Below are 22,870 nucleotides of genomic sequence, written 5' to 3' on the forward strand. Positions count from 1 at the left end.
ATGACATACTAATATTTAAGGGGGTGATTCTTGGATTTATTCTAAATAAATGCTTTTATTGTCTAAAAATTTTATAGACCAGTGTTTACAAGATGAAATTCGATTATCAAAATATAAGTCATTTACGGCGTGGAAAGTCTTATCTAGTAAATAAGATTTCAATGCTTTGCGAAATGAAGAAAATGATGTTATGGATTTGATTTCAAATGGCAGGTGGTTGTGCATTTATTTCTAGTTGTATAATATTGAACTTTTAACGAACTTTGAGCGTGGGGTAGGTAGATAAAGATCTTGCTCCACGTTCCTGAATGGATAAGTGTGAGATGGCCTTTCCTGAGAAGCTTACGCATTAGGCAAACATATTCAAATATAAATAAGGAAGGAAGAGTTTATATTTTTATTTTTTTAAAAAAGTCCTGGCAATGAGTTCAGCTGTTTAGTCTCAGTGAATATCGAACAGCTCTTTTCTGGAGCTTGAAATGCGGTCAAAATGCGAGTCGCACAACACGTACCCCAGAATGGAAGGGCATATCTGAGGTGCGACTCAAAAAGTGCATAATAAACAGTTCTAGCCACTGACAAGTTAAGCAAGCCCTAAGAATTTTACAGATTTTACGATTTTACGGTGGTGTTAAGTACAAAAGGAACTTCGTCTTCTTTTTGTTTTCAAGAAATACTCCAGCCACATAATAGTCCAGACATTATTCATAATAATTTTAAGCTGCAATGTCATCATACGCTTCTATCTTTATAGAAGCACTTGCTTTATACTAAACGATTTAAAGTGTCAGATAAAACTAGTTTGTCTAGCACTACACCTCCAGCCTTTAGTCGCCTAGTATATACTGCGTGTTCGATTCGGCCGCGGCGTCCAGTCGCGAACATCTCAATAGCCGTTTCCCAGACGTACAGCAATTTGGAGTTTTTCCAGTCCACAGATAAATAGCCAGTGGTGTTTATGGCCGTATTAAATTACCTATCGCCTATCTAAATACCGGCATACTCAGGTGTCTGCGCCCGATTGAAATACGGTTCTGTTTCTTTCGCTAACACGCGTTTAGTTAGGATCCTGATGGCGTAGTCGACTGACGACGACAGAACCAGCCGCGGAATTAAACGTTACATACTTTGTTATCATGAGAAATAACGGGATTTTTACGCATTTTGCCGTTCATTATACGACATGATAAGGTTAATTTACAAAATTTTATTGAAGGTGTATTCGCCTGCATAGCATTTTTCACTATATCAAAACAAATAAATATTTACCTGTTTACCTGGATAAGGTAGGTAAACACCTCCGCCATTCATAAAATGATATAATCATCTTTAACGTATTTAGTTTAGTTAATAACATGACGACCTGTGACAAAAAAAATCCAACAGTAAAATATGTGACTTTTCGACAAATTGTAAACAATTGAGTACAACTGAATTATTTGTCGACAGCTATGATTTATCAATTATATACAGTGTGATTATCCTTAACGTCTACACTGAATAATTTTCCTTTAATCGCTACAGAGTAGTCTGGTCATACCCCTTTTTTAAGTAACATTAATATTTAATAGAAAACAAACTGTTTTTTATATCTCTCTGTAGTTTTATGAGTTTACATGTGTGTGTGTGTGTGTGTGTGTGTGTGTGTGTGTGTGATTTAGTTAAAAATATATACACATAATCGAAACAGTTATGAATCGGAAAGCAAATTTTATCTTAAATTTCATGGTGGAGTTTAAAAAGTAATATTTTCTCCATTTTTATCTTTTAATATATAATATTATATTTTTATTTAATATATAATTTTATTTTATACACCTAGAGCAAAGACACCCTGTAGAAGTTTATATATTTTCCTCAAACACATCCTAATATATAGTTTAGGTTGGCACTTATACAAAATTCGTATAAGTTTTTTTAAAGCACGTTTTTTATTAACACTTTTTATTAGCACTGTTGCCGGGGCAACAGTGCGTTAATAAAAAACGTTTATGATTAACTTTGAACCATGGCAACCCCTATTTCGCGGAACTTTTTGATTAACCCTTATAACATCATGCAGAGAAAAAAAATAGCTTTAATTTGATATAATATGTATATAATAAACGATCAAAAATTTTTATGAACATAATGTCGTCTCCAAAATCAGTTATTATTATATTAATTAAACATAGTTGCGGCAACTTTTGATTGGCATCCTGTCAAAAGTGTATTTATTCATAAATATACGTAAAAATTAGTATTATTTAGTAAGAGCCTTGTTTATATGTAAGAGTAATGACTGACTCACATAGCATTTTTATGGCTCTAAATTTAAAACTTTACGGTGAGAGAATACTAATTTTAAATTAATAAATGACTTTGTAATGCAATTGTTTGAATGACTGTAAATCTTTAACGTAAACGTATAAATACAAAAGAGAAGAGGACCAAGGATTCTTGTGAAACCCCACATTCCTTGTGGCACCTACTTCACTGTAGATATCCCATCATTAAGAGCTACTGTCTCTCTTTTATCTTTATAATAAGAGCTTAACATATTTATAGCTGTTTCCTGAAAACACAAATATCGCGTAATAGTTAGCAACAAGGTACATTCATACAGGTTTCATAGCTAATGCTGTTATAAAAAAGAACAATTTAAAATAAGCTTTTATGCCACATATGTTGAAATATCTTAAAGATATTTTGCCTTTATATGTGAGGCTGAATTAAACAAGAAAAACAAAAATAAAGTTGCATTTAAAACATTTCAACTTAATGTGCAACATATCTTAATGTATAAGATAAAATCATATTTTACAAATCCTGTTTTGAATCCATTACCAAGCCTTTCATTTGTAGTATCCTTATCCTTAATATGAATCGGTTATCTTTTTTGTCTTTCTTTCCTGTACATTTAACTGTCCAAAAATTATTCAAAATATTTTTTTTGTGCTTAAGATACTATTCTGTTTAATTATGAACTTGGTGACACGTTTTTAGCATTAAAATATGTGGTACTTATAGTAACTTTTACCCCGGAATTCTCAATTTCCTCGGCAGTTTGATTTCGGAAAAGGTCAATGTCGACTTTGAAATTCAGCACAGAATTAGCCGCGCCTCAAGAGCTTTCTGCAAATTAAAAGACAGGGTTTTTTACAATCATTGGCGTAAGTATAGGGGAGTCCGCGAGGGCTCCGACACCCCTTCCCTCCTGTGCTGCTGGGCACCACCCAGAGAAATATTGAATTTTGACTGAACGATGACTCTTGGCTAAATATTAGCTTTTATTTGTTTGATATATAGTAAAAATTATTTTTTCTGTTTTTATTTAGTTAATATTATTTTTGTGTTTAAAAAATGTGTGTTAGTTTTTATTTTTTTTACAAAATTTGTAGGTATTTAAGTAATTCACGGGAACACGGGTTGATATAACCAAGTCTATCAAATTTAGTGAGAGAAATTCATGTAAACGTTTTATTCAAAAAGTGTATTTATTGGTAAAAACCAAATCCCTAGACTACCCCTGCGTTCAACCCTAAACCCCCCAGGATGAATTGTTAGTTACGCTAATGTCTACAATCATGACTTGAGCAGAAAAATAAAACTTGCAGTGGACCAAGCAATAATAATCCCCACCATGTTATATGAAAGCGAAATATGGGTGCCGTACCGCCGACACATGAAGGCATTAAACAAGTTGCAACAGAGACACCTTAGACAACTGTTAATAATCAAATGGTACCACCATGCCTCAAATGTACCAATCCTTGAAAAAGCTAGCTGTGAGAGTGCTGAAGTCATGATTACTAAATCCCGCAAGAAAACCGCCTACCGAAATATCTTCTTACGGTGAGCTTGTAGAGGGTAAGAGCAAACCGGGTGGGCAACTCAAAAGATCAAGGATATTTTCCATGAAAACTTAAAGGGGATAAGCATTCAGAATCGGTGGAAAGAAGCAGCGCACAAAAGAACGCAATGGAGAAGAACTGCGTAAACTTAATTAACAACGACAACCAAAAAGTAAAGAGGCATCAAAGTAATGAGATTTTTGAATTTCCGGAGTGCGGAAGAGAGATAACATCATGTATCGGGCACAGAAAAGTCACAGAAAAGCTCATGAAAGAATGATGCTTTTGATGCTTGTCAAATACTCGTCAGCGAGTAATGGCAGTAAGTCTATCTGTAGCTACGGGGTATCCGTAAGGGGGGACACGATATTCTCTCGATGTTTCTCGTAAAAAATTAGGCGACGCGTCCCATCAATAAAAATTCGACAAACTTGCAAGTAGCCAATAAAATGAGTGGGCGGAGTGTTTTGCGGTGAGATACTCGTCAAGTCAGTCAAGTCCACGTAGACCCCCTGCCGCTTCTATTTAGGTAGCGATTTATAAAATATATTGCTAAATGTTTTTTGTCCGCATTCCTTTCATAGCTTTTCCTTCATTAGCATATTTCCTTTCAACGCAGATCCAGTAGACGTAGGTACTTTAAGTACTTTTACCCTCAAAATTTCATTCGAATCGTTAAAAGCACTTGGAAGAAAATTATAATAAATCGAAAGAAAAATTAATTGGACCTACGTTGTTGATATGAAAAATAGATCTTATTATCTTAATACTAAATCACACAAACTTGAAAATACCGCGAGCCCTCAATTTCAGATCAAACAAAACTTTTCCCAATTGTCCTACATCAAAATAATAAAATAAGAATAACTTCAATTACTGAAAAATCGTTTTCTCCGGATAAGAATAAATAAACAGCTGTCAAATCCAAACAAGAGAAAGTTGCGCACTAAAAATAGTTGATGATAGTATCCGACGAAATATAAAGATGGAAGATTTCTAAAGCAGAAGAAAAATAATCCTAAGTACCGCCTCTTGAATTAGTCTTCAATTAAAGCTGCGTAATAAACCAATATATGTTATGTAATATATCTCTGACATTTACTATAGTGCTAATTCAAAGAAACCAAAAGTACTTAACTGTGAAACTGCAAAACGCCGGATATTCTTAATGACTAGACAACTTGGCTTTTGTAGATATATAATATTTAAAAAACACACAAATTTATATACTACCAAATTTACATACCATTTCAATAAGTATCTTTTTCCTAATCAAACGAATAATATATCGGCTTTATGACGAAAAGGTGTATTTTGATTTTTGCTACTTTTCAGGAGAGCAATTTAAAGAAAATCACTTACTTTATTTGGCCAATAAATGTAAAGTCTTTAATTTTTTAATAATGTTTTTATATTAACACTTAAACGGAGACATTGAGGAAACATTCTGAAGATAAATTGTGCGTAAATTCTAATAAATAATTTCTTTTTAGTTGTTTAATAGAGATAGGCCTTTTAGTTATAATAATAATAAATTTATTTCCGAACGAATAGTATACATACGCCCATGTAAAATAAATTTAAAAATGATGGTAAAGTGTTCTTAATAAGGAAAAAAAAACAATATTCAGATTATGGAATACATACAAGAAAATACAATACATACATACAGAAAAAATCTGAAAATCACCAAAAAATCAGAAACAAATGTTTTTAAATACTTTTATTCGCGTTGGATTAGATCAACTGAAAACAAAGACAATTTTCATTCCAGAAGCAAAGACAATAATCAATTAAAATACACTTATCTAGCTTATTTTAATAATATTGTTTTTTATACAAATATATTTTTTTTTACTAATATATTTTTAGTAATTATTCAGTTAATTGAGGACATTTAAACTCACGGTCCATTTAATAAAAACCAAACTAAACAAAAACAAAACATGTTTCTTCATTCGTGCCTTTTTGATAAAAATAACTGTGGACTAACAGTTTCTGTTTTCCCTGTTCAATGATAACAAATTCGACTTCCATTCTACGTGTTTATGCAGGATGATGATAGGCACAATAAATAAAATTTTCCAAAAATTGACAGGGATGACAATGCCAATGGCCTGACAATGATAATGAGATAAAAATTATTGTATTTTTCGGGCAAGTTTTTGGTCCGCTAAAATGTTCTTAGGGAAATTATAATTTCGGGATTTTTTTCATTAGGGCAATTTTCGTTTCGTTGTTTTGCTTTCGATCAATTTTTCTTCGACCTTTTATTCTCGGACAATATTTTGCATACCCGATACAGCTATGTGCAGAGTCTAGCTTATTCTAACAATGGTTTTTGGCAAAAAAAACAGACTCAAAATCACACTGTAAAAGAGAGCTGCTGCCATGATAGAAGTTTTATTTAGTCCCAAGCAACCATCAGAAAAAAATTAGGTAGCATTTTCATAACTTAAAACAAAAGGACCTATCTCAAATTCCATCTTTCTTGTAGTATGACAATTGGTATAACAATTGATATAACAAAGAGCCCTATCTCAACATACCTCTCTTCGTCATAACGAAAGAAAAACAATAACACAATAATATTATTTTTGAGATGGGGCAAATTTTTAAACGAATATAAAATGAAAAAGGTGCAATATTGAGATGCGCAAATTCGCTATGTTAAAACATCTCAAAATCGCCAAAAATCGAAATACGCCTTTTCGTCATAAAGCCGACGAATAGAATGCTACAAATAAAGTCATAAAATTAGTTAAACGCTTTTATCTACGTCAGTGAGTTAAGAAGCTATTAACTCACGCATTTTGAGTGAGTCAAGAGCTTCTTAGCTGACGGATTTTCACTACCGCACTCCTTGTTTAGATGACTACCAAAGAGAAAAAAAATATTTTGTAAAACATTTATTTTACACTAAATACCTACTAAATACAAATAAACTGTTCTATTGATAATAATTATTATATAAAAACATGAAAACTTATTTATTATAAATGTTAATGATACAGTTATTTGAACAATCTTTTAAGTAAATGCCTGATGAAGCATATACAGGGTGTCCCAGAAATAAGTGCAAGTATTTTAAGGGATGGTAGATCTCGATAAAAGAAACATATTTTCTCTTTATCGTTTTTCAAAATAAGTCCAAAATAACTGAGTTATTTTACTTTGAAAATTTCCCAAAAAAAATGATTTTTTGCTAAAATTTTGAGAACCACTGGATCTTTTCTCGATTTTCTTTCTTGTAAATTTAATATAATACCTATGTTGCCATATTGTGAAGAAATTATGTTTTTAAACTAAAACTAAACAAATTTCCAAAAAATTCTTAAAAAAATTTCGAATTATCAAAAAAAATTTTTCACGAAAAACCCCTCATAGGCGTATTTCTGGGGTTAAACTATACTACCAGTTAAAATACTTGCACTTATTTCTGGGACACCCTGTATATTCATTTTAATAGATATCATAGTACGTATCATTGAATAGAAAGCCAAAGAAACGAAGGCTTATAAGTAGCGGATAAATTGGAAAAATATGTTATGAGTACCTTTTCATTTCAGTTGTGTACTTTTTTGCACCATTTTTCATACTTAGAGTATGTATATTCATACTCCTGTTTCGATCTTGCTGGAAGCAATCCAGAAACGGCTCTGAATGCCTCTTCTGCAATGTCACAGGGAATACTTTCCGAATCGCTCATTTTTTAAACTAGTGACATCAATATTATTTACTGTCATATTGACATTGCCATGCATGGTGTTATTTGAACAAAGGTATTAAGGTAATTGATTTTTAGGATAAGTGTATAGTCAAGTACAATAATTTTTTAGATTCATTGTGTGTTTTTATAGTTAGACGTAGATAAAATATTGTACAATACACGCAAGTTAACTCCATTAAGGATATTTGTGTGGTTACACAACTCGTGCTACGCATTCGTTGTGCAACTTTCACGCGCGTATCTTAATGATGCTGTTAACTCACTTGTATCGTAAATATCTATTTTCTAATTTGTTCAAGAATAACATAAAAAATATTTGTTGTTATTGGGTTATTGAAGTCTAAAATAACCCAATAATATGAGAATAAAAAATGTGCTTACATCCATGTTCCATTTGTGAAAGATCTTCTTAGAGCTGTAGTGGGATTCGTCCAAAATAATCCCAGCAATAAATATCCTAAGCACTGGATCATGATGATGAATTTCCTTCGAAATTTCTCGGAAAATCTCATCTGTAAATAAAAATATAATATTTAAAATGGATTAAAAATGTAGATACAATAAAATATACCTAAATTGTTTAATTGGTTAGTTAATATAATTATAGCTTCTTCAATCTACTTTCAAATAATAAATCAGTGCCACAAAATTATTGTTTTTTTAGCAATTTTTTTGTTTAACTTCGTTATCCAAGTATTTTTGTAGTTAACTTTAGTGGGAAATTGAAATATAACTTTTTAAAAAATTTTTAGTGGGGCTCTGAGATCTGCAATGAATTGGTTTTATTATTTGTCGAAAACCAATACTATAGAAAAGCATATAATAGTAGAGAAAAAAGTTTAAAGCGTAATTAAAAAAAAATATATAAGAATTGGGCAAAAGTCAGTGACGCATATTTTTTAGAATAATAATTATCTTCGATAAGGTATGACATGTTCCCCTGGGACACCACTGGACTGGATTTTAATTTAAATTGGCCTGAATTAAGTTAATACGAATTAAGCATTAATTAATCACTATAACACTGACTAATTTCATGAAAATCTGCTAAAATATATTAAAGATAATCAAAAAAAGCCTATTTATTTAAAGTATAATTAATGTATTTTAGTCCGGTCAATTTAGACATTGGAAGGTACATAAATTTACAACAAGCTGAAAATGCTTGTAATTGTTTAAAACATAATTAAAAATAACATTTTAAAATTCCGAATCATTCCGGTTCCTGGAAAAAAAATTATACGAGGTCAAAGGTCAAAAATCTCGAAAAAAAATGTTTATGTCGCGATTTTCAGCGTTAAGTTTTGTCATAAAAGTGCCTCAGACATAAATTATAGACCATAAATATAACGCACTAAGTACACAACCTCATATAACCTAAGTACACAAACTCATAGGTGGCGTGGAAACGTGTTCATATTATGACGATTACAACTCTATGACTCGTTATATCTCAGAAACAGGGGCTCTAAGGAAACAGTGGCTCAATACTTTTTATTGATATATTTTTTATAGAGAATTTTATGATCTATAATTTTTGTCTAAACGGTAATTTTATGACAAAACTTACCGTTTTGCTGAAAATCGCGAAAAAACAATTTTTTCGAGATTTTTGACCTTTGACCTCGCATATTTTTTTCCAGGCACTGGAATGATTCGAAATATTAAAATGTTATTTTTAATTATGTTTTAAAGAATTACACGCACTCAGTTTGTTGTAAATTTATGTAGCTTTACTCTTATTTTTTGGTCTAATTTGACCGGACTATTTTTAAAACTATGCATTTGTAGAATGTAGAATGTAGAATGTTTAGGAGGGGAGTTAATCACCGCGACCTTACAGATCTATTGTGTGTTCCCCTGTCTTGAGTTATAACGAGTTATAACTCATCATACAGTCTCAGGGCTTTAACAAAAGCAAGTTTCTGAGACGGCTCCACAGAGGCCAGCTCTCCATCCTCGACATCAGCCGTACCAAAGTTCATGGCAGGAACGGTCGTCGTCTCGGTGCACTCAGTGATAAGGTGTTCTGGTGTTTCCCCATTTTCCCCACAGAATCCGCATTCGTCGTTATTACTCAGTTTCAACCTACTGACGTGTTCGTTGAGGAGACAGTGTCCTGTCAGAAACCCCGTGAAAATCCGAAGATTGTTTTTAGATGAGATGTTTGGCAAACCCATGCTAAACATATCAGACCTAGGAGACATATCACCTATGCATATCACCCTCGAACATAACGGCCTATGTTAAAAGGCTGGGTCTTGAGGGTGAACTTTAACGCTCTTTGTATATTAGAGCTTGTAGAAACTGAGCCACAATAGGCCCTCGCGGCCGCAGTGGAGGGTCCCATGGGACCCACTCTTAGTCAATACAATACAATACAATGTATATTCATACTTCTGTTTCGATCTTCCGAATTGTTTATTTTTTTTAAATCAAGGAAAACCTCGAGGAAAACCTTTGATTTTTCTCGGTCGTAAGTTCTGAGAAACTTTTTCGAGTGTCCTAGAACGTTGGAGGACACCCATTCCAGGTTACGGATGGAGTCTATGCATTTACAGACTCCAGACTCATGTTTATAGGAACACTTTTCCACATTTCTTGTTGCGAAATCAAACTGAAATTTGACCGTGTATTTTTGAACACCCTGTATACAGAGGCATTTTTTTTGTAGGTCATATTTTAAGTTAATTAATCTATAATAGAGAATATATTTCTCTTTTTCTATTGCCTTGGATTTGAGGTCCATTACAACGCAAGGGTTAGTCGGTCCACTTATACAGAGCCCCGCATGTAAGGAAGACGATAATACAATGTGTTGCCTCCTGCTCCCCCAAAGTTGAGACCAGTAGAGGCTAGTCTTCTATCTAGCCACGCATACCTTTGACCTGGTCCCGCCATCATAGGATTTAGGTTTTTGGTGAGGTTGTCTCATCTTGGTCCAGGCGGTTAAGCTAAGGACCCTCCCCCCACACCCTCTGACCGTAATACATGACCACAGACAGTAGAGGGTGCCTGGTATGACGGACAGGGTAGTCCCATCCGGTATCGTTATATGTCTTGATGCTAGCCACGACACTACAGCCATGAAACCCAGCCAAAATACCATCAGAAGGTATTACCCCTAGCACCTAACTAGGAGTTTCCCCACCTACGACAAGATCACGCATCTCCTAGAGGAAGTTTTAGTGTACATACAGTATTAGAAGGTTTATTTGGTCCCACTTTTAACTGGCAATATGTAACTTTTTGCTCACGATGTCAAAAAAACTATTAAAAAAGAGGTTAGATCTACATATCTATATCAAGATAATATTACAAATAAAATGCGCTTTTCTAATTAAAGTCTACAGAAAAGTATCTGTAAAGTTGTGGCATACACCAACAGGAAGATACTTATAATAAATAACAGGCTCTGTCTTCTAAACTTAAATTATTAAGCAACTGTATACCGTCGTTAAAGGTAAAAAATGAACCCTGAATCAACTAGACCATAAACATCATCGCAAATCTCAGACAACAACCGCGGTTTTATAACTGCAACTAACTAAAACCATTTACATTCGAAGAGATAACATATTTCTACTTGATTACCGGCAAGACTTTGCTAATCTAATTTTCTAACGGCTGTTTTTATCGTACTACTTGCAATATAAAGACATTACATTATGTATATTCCGCTTGGAGTGTCAATTATTGAAATTGCAAGAAGTAAAACTAATACTCTTGTAATACTAAAGTCAATAATAATTTGTTTTAGTATTGTAATATCAAGATGATTCAGATAAGGTTTATTATTATTAGAATCATAATGCATTTAAATTATATCTATATACTAGAGATGAGCAAAATTGCGATTCTTTAATCGCAATTGAAACTGCGATTGCGATTTTTAAATATCAGCGACTGTAACCTGCGATTTTTTAATATTTAAATATTGTACTAGGTATATAATTGTCTGTGTATGTATCTATAGCTTAACAGTTCAAAACAGTTAATATTAATCAGTAGTTTAGTTTTTAAGTCTTTTTAACATTGAGTTACGACGCTCCCATTACGAAGACCCATTAAATCGGACAATTTTTTCGCTACTGATAATGTAGTTTCACAGTGCATGAAATGCCGTCAAAATATCATGAAAAGATCTTCGAGTCCCATCTCCATTCCGAGTTTCAAACCCCTAGCTCACATAGGACCCGAGTCACGATGCTCCATCTTAACCTCCGATCGTTACCGCTTTTCCTGACAGGTCTCGTGTGTCACAGCCTTCAATGTTTACTCCCATTGCTCTTATAGAAGTTTCACTTCAATACGATTTGGGCATTGGAGAAGACACGAAAAACAATAGACGATGAAAACTATTTTTCCAAGGCATCTTGATTAAAAATTAGTGCTTGACACAGACATGCCATGACACTCTAGATTGAAATTTAAAATACGATTTATTAAGCCAAAATGTCAAAAGTTACCGTAATGTATGCCATTCTATTCAGAATATCATTTCTATCAAATAAAGTAAAAAAATACCAAGGGTGATGTTTAAAAATCAAAAGTTGTAGTAATTTACGGTAAAACAGGAAGTGGCCAATTTTTGGTCAATTCCTGTTAATCGGACCTTAACCCTAACATATATATTTAATAGCAGCGGGTGAGCTACACAGTGTTGACAGTTTCTTTTCAATTTATCTTTCTAATATTTTCCCCAAAATATCTGGTTATTTGGTCAGTACGGCAACGTCGCTAACTGGAGTTTTCTGATGTCCTTTCTGGATTGTCAAAATCTTTGGAGGTTCATTTTGGTCGATGATTGTTCTTTTCCCTCCGATCGCCTGATGGAATCCTTGCCGGTATGGTTCATGTTGGGATTGCCAGCGTAATTTTTGTTATTAATTAACTTATTATTAATGTGGTTGGAGAATATTATTAGAATTTTTACAAGAGTTTGCCTGAACCAAAATAGATTTGTTTTTTGATGTGCCATGTGGCTAGATATTGGGTAAGTTAACTTATTCACGTTTTTTGCCTATTTCTATTCTTATTCTTTTAATAATTTTCATTAGATTTGGACAATTTTGGAATGGATCCACTAATTTTGTTAATTGTCGATGGTAGCTGGATGAGTTGTTAGTTACGCTTTGGGGTAAGGTATCCTAACCTAAAATCCATAAATATTAATTTAAATATTATCTACAGGGTTTTTTCTTTCCGGTTTTTACTTTTCCTGGTTTTCCTTTCTTGCTTTGATGGTTTTATTTTTTTATATTCACTTGCACGTGATTACATGGTGTCGAGACATCCACCCTGTTTTTCAACTCAACAAAGATTTGTGGCCTTGCTGATGCAACTGTAGTTCCTGGAGTTCACCCTGTTCAACCCTGTTCAACATTGCCGTGCTCAGCTGCTGCTGTTGGATAAGTTACCCAGGCTTGTATACTTTTATTTTGGGGTACACTACTTATAAAAAGGTATAGATAGTAAAGCCTGATTTAATTTTATTAATTTTTTTGAACATCTGTAATACATATTTCACTTAATTATATACTTTTCAGTTTAATTCTATTCTTTAATTACAAATTTAAATAGCATTCCTCATTTTCAAAATTTAAACCTATTTCATTATTTCTTTGGTTGTTATAAGACACACGTATTTAAAACCAAACATTAATTTTAATTAATATATTTAAATTTAGTAGAGTAGAAACTTATTGGTTTTATTGCATGAATGAGGTTCCAGCTTGGCAAATATCTTTTCCTAATAACAGTTTTCTGAATCTTTAATGTTATTTAACTATTAGGTAGATTCAGTGACGCTCATTTGAGCACAAACCTTACTCACCCTATAATGCTCTCCAGGTAAACAGCACAGTCGTCGTAATGCATTAATAAAATAATATTTTATTATTACGTTGCGTTACAGTACTTCCTAATGAGCTTATCTTGATTCCAAAAATACGCAGTAGTTCTATGTCTACGGAATATTGGAACACCCTGTACATGTAATTCAAAGTTAATAATTGATAGAATTGACAACTAAAAAGACAACAAGAAAACAATTTGATTATATCAATTTGTTGCACAAACATCTGCTGTGACTTAATTAAATGCTATCGTTTATTTATTATTTTACAAAGTCAAACATACATAAATGAAATTAAAGAACATGGTACGGTATCATTTATCCTGTCATTTTTATCTCATCAAGCAACCAATATTAACGACATTTGTAAGTTTAACCTAATGACAATTAATTAGAACGTGAGCAATGTGACGATGTATCAGTTACAATTTGATATTTATATTATAATTTTGTTTATTTACTTTATAGATTTACTTTCTCCATTCGTTGTTAAAAAAGGTCAAAATACAACATACATTCTTATTTACAATAGCCTTTGAGATGATATAATAAAAAAAAATCTTAAAGAATCGACTGAACTTTGTCATCCTCGACTGTAAGTAAAAGAAAGATCCCAAAAGAACTAGACCATTTGCGAATCTTAAGCAGACAGTCATGGTTATACCTGCAACTGACCAAAACTATTTACATTCAGATAGATATAATATTTCTGCCCGATTGCCGACAATAGCTTTGCCAATCTAATTCTCTGACGGCCGGTTGTTATCTTTCAGATTGCAGTTACAGACGTTACTTGCACTATACTTTAAGGAATAAATAAAATAAATAGCATTGAGAGATCGTAGTCAGAAACCCGTCATTGGTACGAATGAGAACCAGTGAAGGGTATCAATGAAAAAATGCTTAATGTAAACCGAATATTGTTTTCCATGGAATTAAATGAATAAACGTACAATAATTGCAGTGTTCTACTACTAATCATTCATTTTTGTTACTTCTGTTAGGTACTTCCTTGATTATTTATTTTCTAACTCTATAACTAATCTTTTTCTAAGCTTGTCATTATTATATTTTGTAGAAAAATAAAAGTGCAAGGGGATTTTACTATAATTATAGAATTTCAAAAAAATAAAATTATTAATAATTAAAAGATTGAATAAGCAAGATTGAATCGAACGTCAGAAATTAAATCCCGTGGGTTAAAAAGAATCGTCAATTAATGTATGAATGTCAATTATAAACTTGTGTATAGTGCTAATAATAAATTACAACTATTAGATAATCCTAAAGATAAAACATCTCCACTGGAATGGTCGGGTATGAAATTTCACGTAAAGATTGTAATCAGAAGATTCAGAAGACGGATGTTGGGAAATCTACAAGATCAATATTAACTAGATTTAAAGAACATATGGCTCAGATCAGATATGGTAGACCGCATAAATTTTGTGTTGCTAAACATATTGTTGATAAAGATCATTGTACAGATGTTAATAATTTAAAATTAATCAAACAAGTCTCAAATTACAGGAAATTAGATGCGTATGAGAGTGTCAAAATAAATAATTATAAACATCATCACTATCATCATCATCATTTTCAGCTTGTTCAACCCTTTCCAATTATGGTGTAGCCTCCCTCACATATTTAGATACCTACTCTCTTTGTAGTTGGGCATTGTTGTCTATTGTTGGCTATGCCGGTCCAAGTTATCCCTGCTAATATTATTTTCACATCTCAGATTCGGTCTTCTTCTAGGTCTCTTAATTCCTCGTGGGTACCATGCTGTAATTTTTGTGGTCCATCTGTTGTCCGTTCGTCTTGCAAGGTGTCCTGCCCATTGCCATTTGAGGGATTTGACTCTGTGGATAACATCTATTATCTTGGTCTTTTGTCGTATCCACTCTATTCTTTTACGGTCTCTCTCTCTCTCTCTCTCTTAGTTATTCTCAGCATATTTCGTTCCATTGAGCGTTGTGCGACCTGCAGTTTCCCTATGATGTCCGTTTTAAGTGTCCAGGTTTCGCATGCATAGATCATAACTGGTAGTACACATTTCGAATATTTTCTTCTTTAGATAGAATGACATTCTAGATTTGAATATGCTTGAGTTTCTTCCATAAGTACTCCATGCTAGCTTAAATTCTTCTGTTGATTTCTGGTAGTAGAGTTATCGAGCTGTGTATTAATTGTCCCAAATATAATATATTCTTCTACTATTTCCAGTGTTGTGTTATTTATTAGAATGTCTTTTCTTTCCACTAGTTCATTATTTAGTTTTTGCTAAATTCATTTTTAGATCCACTTTATTGCTGGCTGTATTCAGCTCATTAATTTGTGCTTGTAGTTCTTCAAGACTATTGGCAAATCTATTCCATCTATGTCATCAGCTAATCTCAGATGGTTAGATATCATCGTTTAATCTCAGATGGTCAGATGGATAAGATATTCAATCTTAGAATCTTAACAAATCTGAGAAAGTAATGATCCAATTCCTTCCAGTTCTCTGCCCCCCCCCCCTATTGCTCTAGTATCGGCAATTAATTGTTACGCTCAATTGATTATGACTGGCTTAGCTAGTTTTGCCACGCTTGGTTAGTGATAACTGAGCGTCTAGATGAACGCTCAACTTGTATATAATAAACCTTGTTCGGGCACGGATAGTAATTTATGGAGTAGCAAGCAATTTACTAATTTAATGCGTGCGGGCAATAAAGAATAGTAGAGTAAATTAGGCAAGTAGTAGTGAGGACTGCGCTACAGCTCGAAGACTGTAGCCAGTAGTAGATAGCAGAAAGACAAAATAACTACTTGAGCACAAAAAGAAGCTAGTACGATGCCCCACGATGGTAAACCTCGTGAGATGGAAGATTTCCAACGACGACTATTGCAGAGAATGCAGAGAGGAAGAAGAAATTACAGAGCACAATCTGTACCACTATCCAGTACTGGAAAACCGACGCGTTAAAACTTTAGGGTATGGTTTTTTGGAGGAACTAGAGGAAGCAGCAGAAGCCAACCTCAGCCACATCGGGAACTTTGCAAAGATCTGAAAGTGCTTTAACGCAAAGAAAGAATGAAAGGACGGTTTGGTATATAATAATACAAGTATCGCAATGGGCCCAAGGCCTACGAGTAAGGGATCAAACAAAATCCCAAACCCTAGCAACCTAACTTAACCTAACCTAGTCAAGTAGTTCAGTCAGCTGGATCGGTCGAGTTCAGTCCCCCACCCCAATTCAAATAATATTTATACCATTTTCTCTAGCTTTGTTTAATTCGGTACGAAGTCTTTACCTGTTCATTTTGACACTATTAGTTGACGTTTACATTAGGGTTACAAACTTTTAATAGAAAAAATAGAAGACAAATGGGTAAAAAAGCGCCAACATTTTTTGAAGCCGCCCAAATGTTGTCAAAAATTTACATGAAAGTTAGGTAAACATTAGGCGGTTGATGGTCTTTCTTACTTTCTTAAAAATATTTCCACTCAAAATTTTTGTTAAGATAAAACAAACAATTTTCTACAAATTTTTTTATTTCAAGTCATGCTAACAGTAAGTAAATATAAAAAAGTTAAACACGCATTTCTTCCACATATATTATTTCCTGTACATAAATATTTCTTTTCTGTACGAACGAGTAGGAGTAGTGACTGACAGAGTTTTATCAAATTAACAATTTTATTAAGCATTTTGGCGATAGACAAATACTTTTTATATTTTAAGTTTGGTGTATAAAAAAGAAGACTCACTTTCCAATATGTAAGAGGAAAGAGGACAGTACGTTCAAAAAGAGCACTGTCCTCTGGAATAGAACACGGTTTGCAACCCAAGCTTACATTAAACTCAACTAAACTGGTCTGAACGATAACTGGTTAGAGTGGGTACTCGCTACTCGCTACTCGACTACATTATTAACCGTGTCTAAGCTAGGCATTAGTTTAGCTTTAATCATCTGCTGATGATGCTAACATAGTTAGCGAAACGCGCGTCCATTGTTTAAAAGTAAAGTGTTTTGGTATATTGTGGTGAATTAATGTTTTATTTTGCTAATATAGTTGGTAGTCATATACTAAAGACTCTTGGTACAGACAAGTTTAGTTATAAACTTGATATTATTAAATTGGCATATTATATTTTAGACTACTAATAAGTACTGGAATACATACTTTTTTTATAAATTATGAATGGTAATTTAGAATAACAATACCAAAGAAAAGAATCAACACCACAGTTCTGACAAGTAAATTTATGACGATACTTCTTTTAAAAATTGTGTTTTAAAATTGCACAAACTTGTTGAAATATTTCATCTGCATACTATTTGTAAACATTACATAGGTGAAAAATTTTCATTATGATTTTGACTACTCGTATAACTAATCACAAGGTACTTAGATAGCAGACTAGTCATAGGATATTTTTTAAAAAATAATAATATTTCTGTTTAGTTCTTATATCAAAATACTAAACAGTAGAGGTACTTAACGTCGACTGTGTAATTAAAATACTATTTTCTACTATTTGCAAAACTCCTGATGGCATTTTTTACAAGAAGATCACGATTCCTCCAATGTTTACAACAACGTGATAGTGTAGATTTCTATAAAAGAAATAAACAATTCTAACGTTTCCTATACTCGGCGTATTGTTTGCAAATTAGATATAATTTTTCGGCATCTCCTTAGATTTCTACCGGTAGTTTGCCCATTTCTCTAGCTAGCAACCTCACCAATTTCCGGTCATAAAGTCTTCTAACGTAAGATAATTAAAATTAAATGATGAGACAGAGAAGTTCTTTGTTAGAATCTAAGGGACAATAATATTAATGAATGTATTGTGTGAAAACCTGAAAATTGTATTTTATTTACCATTGTCGCATTATAAAAAGAATATTTTGCTAAAAATTATATTGAATATACCGTTTTGTTTAATTAACAGTTGACAATTCAATTTTCAAATGTTAATAATCGACTAATGTCTAATAAAGTAAAAAATATATACAAAATACAGGGTGTATACAAATATTCCGTGGACACAGAACTCTACTATTTTTGGAATCAAAATAATTTCGTTGGACAAAATTTACTTCTATATAAAAGTGCTTCGTTTGTCCGTTAGAGGGCTATAAAAACATATTTTGTAAGATATTTTTTCACTGTTACTTCGATTTGAGTGACATTTGGGGTGCCTCTGTCTTGCTAAGTTACTAAACGCTTTAACGTCTGACATTCACAAAAACCAAGGCACAGTACGGGGAAAGTGAAAACTACCCCCATCGCCATCCCTGCATACATTTTAGTAGAAATATTTTCCAACGACGACTGATTTTTTTTGTAAAACGATTCTTCTAGTATTTACTACATTCTACATTCTTTGTCTTTTGTGAAAAACGCTAATAATCTAGTTGGCGAAAATATGTAATGTTATAATCACAAATGATATTTCACAATCAGCTTCACGATTTTTAAATTAATTAAAGCTCGGGTTTATTTTTTATTGATGCCCTCTACTACTACTACTACTACTGCCATTACTCGCTGACGAGTATTTGACACGCATCAAAAGATGGTTACGTAAGGCGTTTTCTGCCATGAACTTTTCTGTGACTGAAAAGCCCGATACGTGATGTTATCTCTCTTCCGCACTCCGGACATTCAAAAATCTCATTACTTTGTTGCCTCTTTACTTTTTGGTTGTCGTTATTAACTGAATTTACAATTCTCCTCCATTGCGTTCTATGGTGCGCTGTTTCCTCCCACTGATGCTGCATACTTATCCCCTTTAAGTTTTCATGAACAACATCCTTGTATCTTTTGAGTTGTCCACCCGGTTTTCTCTTACCCTCTACAAGTTCACCGTAAAGAAGAGATTTCGGTAGGCGGTTTTCCTGCATCCTGCATACGTGGCCAGCCCATCTTAAGCGAGATTTAGTAATCATGACTTCAGCGCTCGCTTTTTTAAGGACTGATACGTTTGAGACATGGTGGTACCATTTGATTCTTAAAAGTTGTCTAAGGTGTCTCTGTTGCAACTTGTATAATGCGCTCGTGTGCCGGCGGCGGTACGACACCCAGATTTCGCTTCCATATAACATGGTGGGGATTATTACTGCTCGATACACTGCAAGCTTCGTTTTTGTGCTCAAGTCATGATTGTAGAAAACCCTGCCTTTTAATTTCCAGAATGCTCTTGAGGCGCTTCTGATTCTGTGCTGAATTTCAGAGTCGATATTTGCCTTTTCCGAAATCAAACTGCCGAGGTAATTAAATTCCGATACTATTCCAATAGTTCTTCTCCGATTTTTATAGCGCTGTTATGATTTTCCGGGGGAGTGCACATGATTTTTGTTTTATCGATGTTCAGTTTAAGGCCCAAAGTCTCGTATGCCCAGGTATATGTGTTCAGCATTTCCTGTAACTGCTGTAACGTATTTTCAACTAGAGCGCAGTCATCAGCGTATTGGAGTCCTGTGATAAATTTTATACGTGTTTTTGCCCTGAGTCTTTTTATGTTGAAGAGACCGCCCTCATACCTGTATCTAACACCCATTCCTCTTTCCTGCAGTTTGCTGTCCACTATAATAGAGAGCGCTGCCATGAATATGTTGAATAGAAGAGGAGCTAGGACACATCCCTGCCTAACTCCTGTATTTGTCAGGAAGGGATCGCTCAGTGATCCATGATGTGACACTCTCGACTTGTTGTTGTTATGGAGGCTTTTACACACACTAAGAAATTTGTTGGGCACTCCGAACTTTTGCATAATTGTCCAAAGTGCATCTCTGTTCACAGAGTCGAAGGCTTTCGTTAGGTCGATGAATGCAACATAAAGTTTACTCTGCTATTCCTTTACTTTTTCCTGTAGTTAGCGGACGGAGAATATGGAATCAACGGTACCGCGGTTGTTTGCGATTCTGGGAGGATTTTTTCTATATGTGGGTGAAGGCGGTTTGACATAATTTTTGCTAGGACAAACCTTTGTGTGCCAATTGTATGCCAATTAACATATATTATGATTTAAAAAATACGTCCTATTGTCTACTTCCATGTCCACGGAATAATGGACTCATTTTTTTTCTCAAAAACTATGCGATGTAGCGTTTTTTACAAGATATAAAAATATGTAGTAAATCGAAGAAAGACCATTTTATGAAAAAACAATCAGTCGTCGGTAGAGTTAGAGACTAAAATTTATGTAGGGGTGGGAGTAGTTTTCACCCTTCCCGTCACTTTTCTTTGTTTTTTTTTGAGAAAGTCAAATTTTACAGCAATCTGAGCAAAATATAAACACCCTAAATCTCCTTCAAATTGGAATATCGGTACTTAAAAATCTTAAAAAATGTGTTTATTTTTTTAAAAGTCGATGCCCCTTAACGGACAACCGAAGCACTGTTGTATAGAGGTATATATAAATTATGTTCAATTAAACTTATTTTCACTCCAAGAATACGTATCTAGTAGTCCTATGTCCACGAAATATTGGGACACCGTGTAAACAATTTTTTCATTATCGGCTCTCTTTAAGTTGCTTGAGGAAAATAGCTAACTGCACTGACATTGTGGTAATCCTTTTCTTTCCTGACTTTAATGACCAGCAGGAAAAGAGAAAAATTGCTATTAATTACGTACTAAAAATAAACTGAACAAAAACCAACCGCTAATGCATTTTATTACCCAGCCATGTGTAATTACACAAATTACACAGGTGAGTTCTGCTTCATCTTAATTTTAAGGCTACTGCTGTCCATTACGTTTTTAGAAAATTACTGCTTTTAGGTTTAAGCCTATTTTTTTATTTTTACTTTAGCGCATGATAATTAGGGAACCAAAATACGTCAATTTTAATATACCGGGTGCGTCTCAAAAGTGGCTCAACCCTATAACTTTTTTATTTTTTCAGTTAAAAAAACGAGATTTGGTATGTTAGTATATCACATAAATCAGGTACGATTGACGTATTCAATTGTTTTCGGTCACTTCCTGTTCCACCGAAAATGACTACAACTTTTGGTTTTTAAATAGCACCCTCGGTATTTTTTTACTTTATTCGATAGAAAATATATAAATATCTCTGAATTGAATGACATATCATATGTCAACTTTTGACATTTTCGCATACGGTTTATTCGAAATTATAATTCGCGGTTCGTAACGAAAATTTGACTCGAAATATCAAGTGTATGATATCAAATTATTCGTAAAAAAATGTTTTTACCAAATATTGTCGCGACCTTGGTTTAGAGGGTTGAGGCTAGGGACGTTTTAGGTATCGAAGATCATTAAAACAATCAATATATGTATATATATAATAACAAAATATAAATTTATTAAAGGATTAAATACATTAATTTAGGTAGGAGAAATGTCAAGTAGAATACCTTTTGACCAATAAAATATACTAAGAGAAAATATATAAAAAATTATAAACTTACTTTACTGTCATTATGATACTAGGAACTATATAAGGATACTAGGACTTATAAATCAACTGAATCGTGTCACTTCTTGATTCATTCTCCCCGTACTCTCTTCTCATTAATTATTCTACATATTGATATTTACAACAATAAGAATTAAACAAAGTTCACCTTCAGATCTTAGTCTGACGTCAACTTGTTCTAGTTTAGATATTTTATTGTGTAAATATTATGTTTATAGAAATATATTTTATTTAATATATGGGGTGATTTATTTTAATGATAAATACTTAAATTCTTGCTCTTGGCAATATGCTAATGAGCCACCCTCGTTCCATTTGAAAAAATTGAGATATGATTAAAAATACGATTTACACTTGATTTTCATGCATCCGTTGTCCGACGATACGTTGATACTATATTAATTTTATTGGTAGAATTTAAAGACTTTGATTGGTTAGAAAATAACGCAGTTTTTAAATTTATTGCATTTTCATGCCTCCGTTTATCGGATATATGTTGGTGTCATTTTATATTTTCGTTTCCATAACGATTTTGCTATTTTATTTATATTTTTATTAAGATTAGATTAAATTTGTCAAAAAAGGGTCAAACGTAATTAATATTTTTTCTTATAAACGGATCCGTTGACAGGCTGAAGCAAAATATTTACGGATGAAAAGTGGCGCGAAAATGCTATGACCAATCAGAGCACCGTCGGACCAACGTATCAACGTATAACGGATGCATGAAAATCAAGCTTTAAGGATTTTCTAACTGGCCAGGACAAGACGCTAAAAACATTAGACGATCAAATCTATTTTTCCAAGGCTCCTTGATTAAGAATTAGTGATTTTAGCATAACTATGGCACTCTAGATTGAATTTTAAAATACGATTTTTTCAAGCGAGAATGTCATGCATATTTGCCAAAGAATGTCATTAAGAAAATTATAATACATAAATCGAAAAAAAAACTGAAGACTTTAACCTCCTGTAGTTATGAAACAAAGCAGAATCGGACCCATGT

The 22,870-nt window shown here is 33.1% G+C and overlaps 1 protein-coding gene across 1 annotated transcript in view; it reads right to left on the reverse strand.

The window, feature by feature from the left end:
- The window catches only part of LOC115888458 (protein Wnt-5b-like), a 304,485-nt gene that overhangs the window by 232,607 nt on the left and 49,008 nt on the right, over nt 1–22,870 (reverse strand). The window contains exon 2 of the mRNA XM_030908203.1: nt 7,945–8,075. Coding sequence (XP_030764063.1) covers nt 7,945–8,075 — 131 coding nt within the window. The remainder of the gene's footprint in view (nt 1–7,944; nt 8,076–22,870) is intronic.

Source organism: Sitophilus oryzae, unplaced genomic scaffold (genome assembly GCF_002938485.1).
Source record: "Sitophilus oryzae breed Bouriz unplaced genomic scaffold, Soryzae_2.0 scaffold_738_pilon_pilon, whole genome shotgun sequence".
NCBI lineage: Eukaryota > Metazoa > Arthropoda > Insecta > Coleoptera > Curculionidae > Sitophilus > Sitophilus oryzae.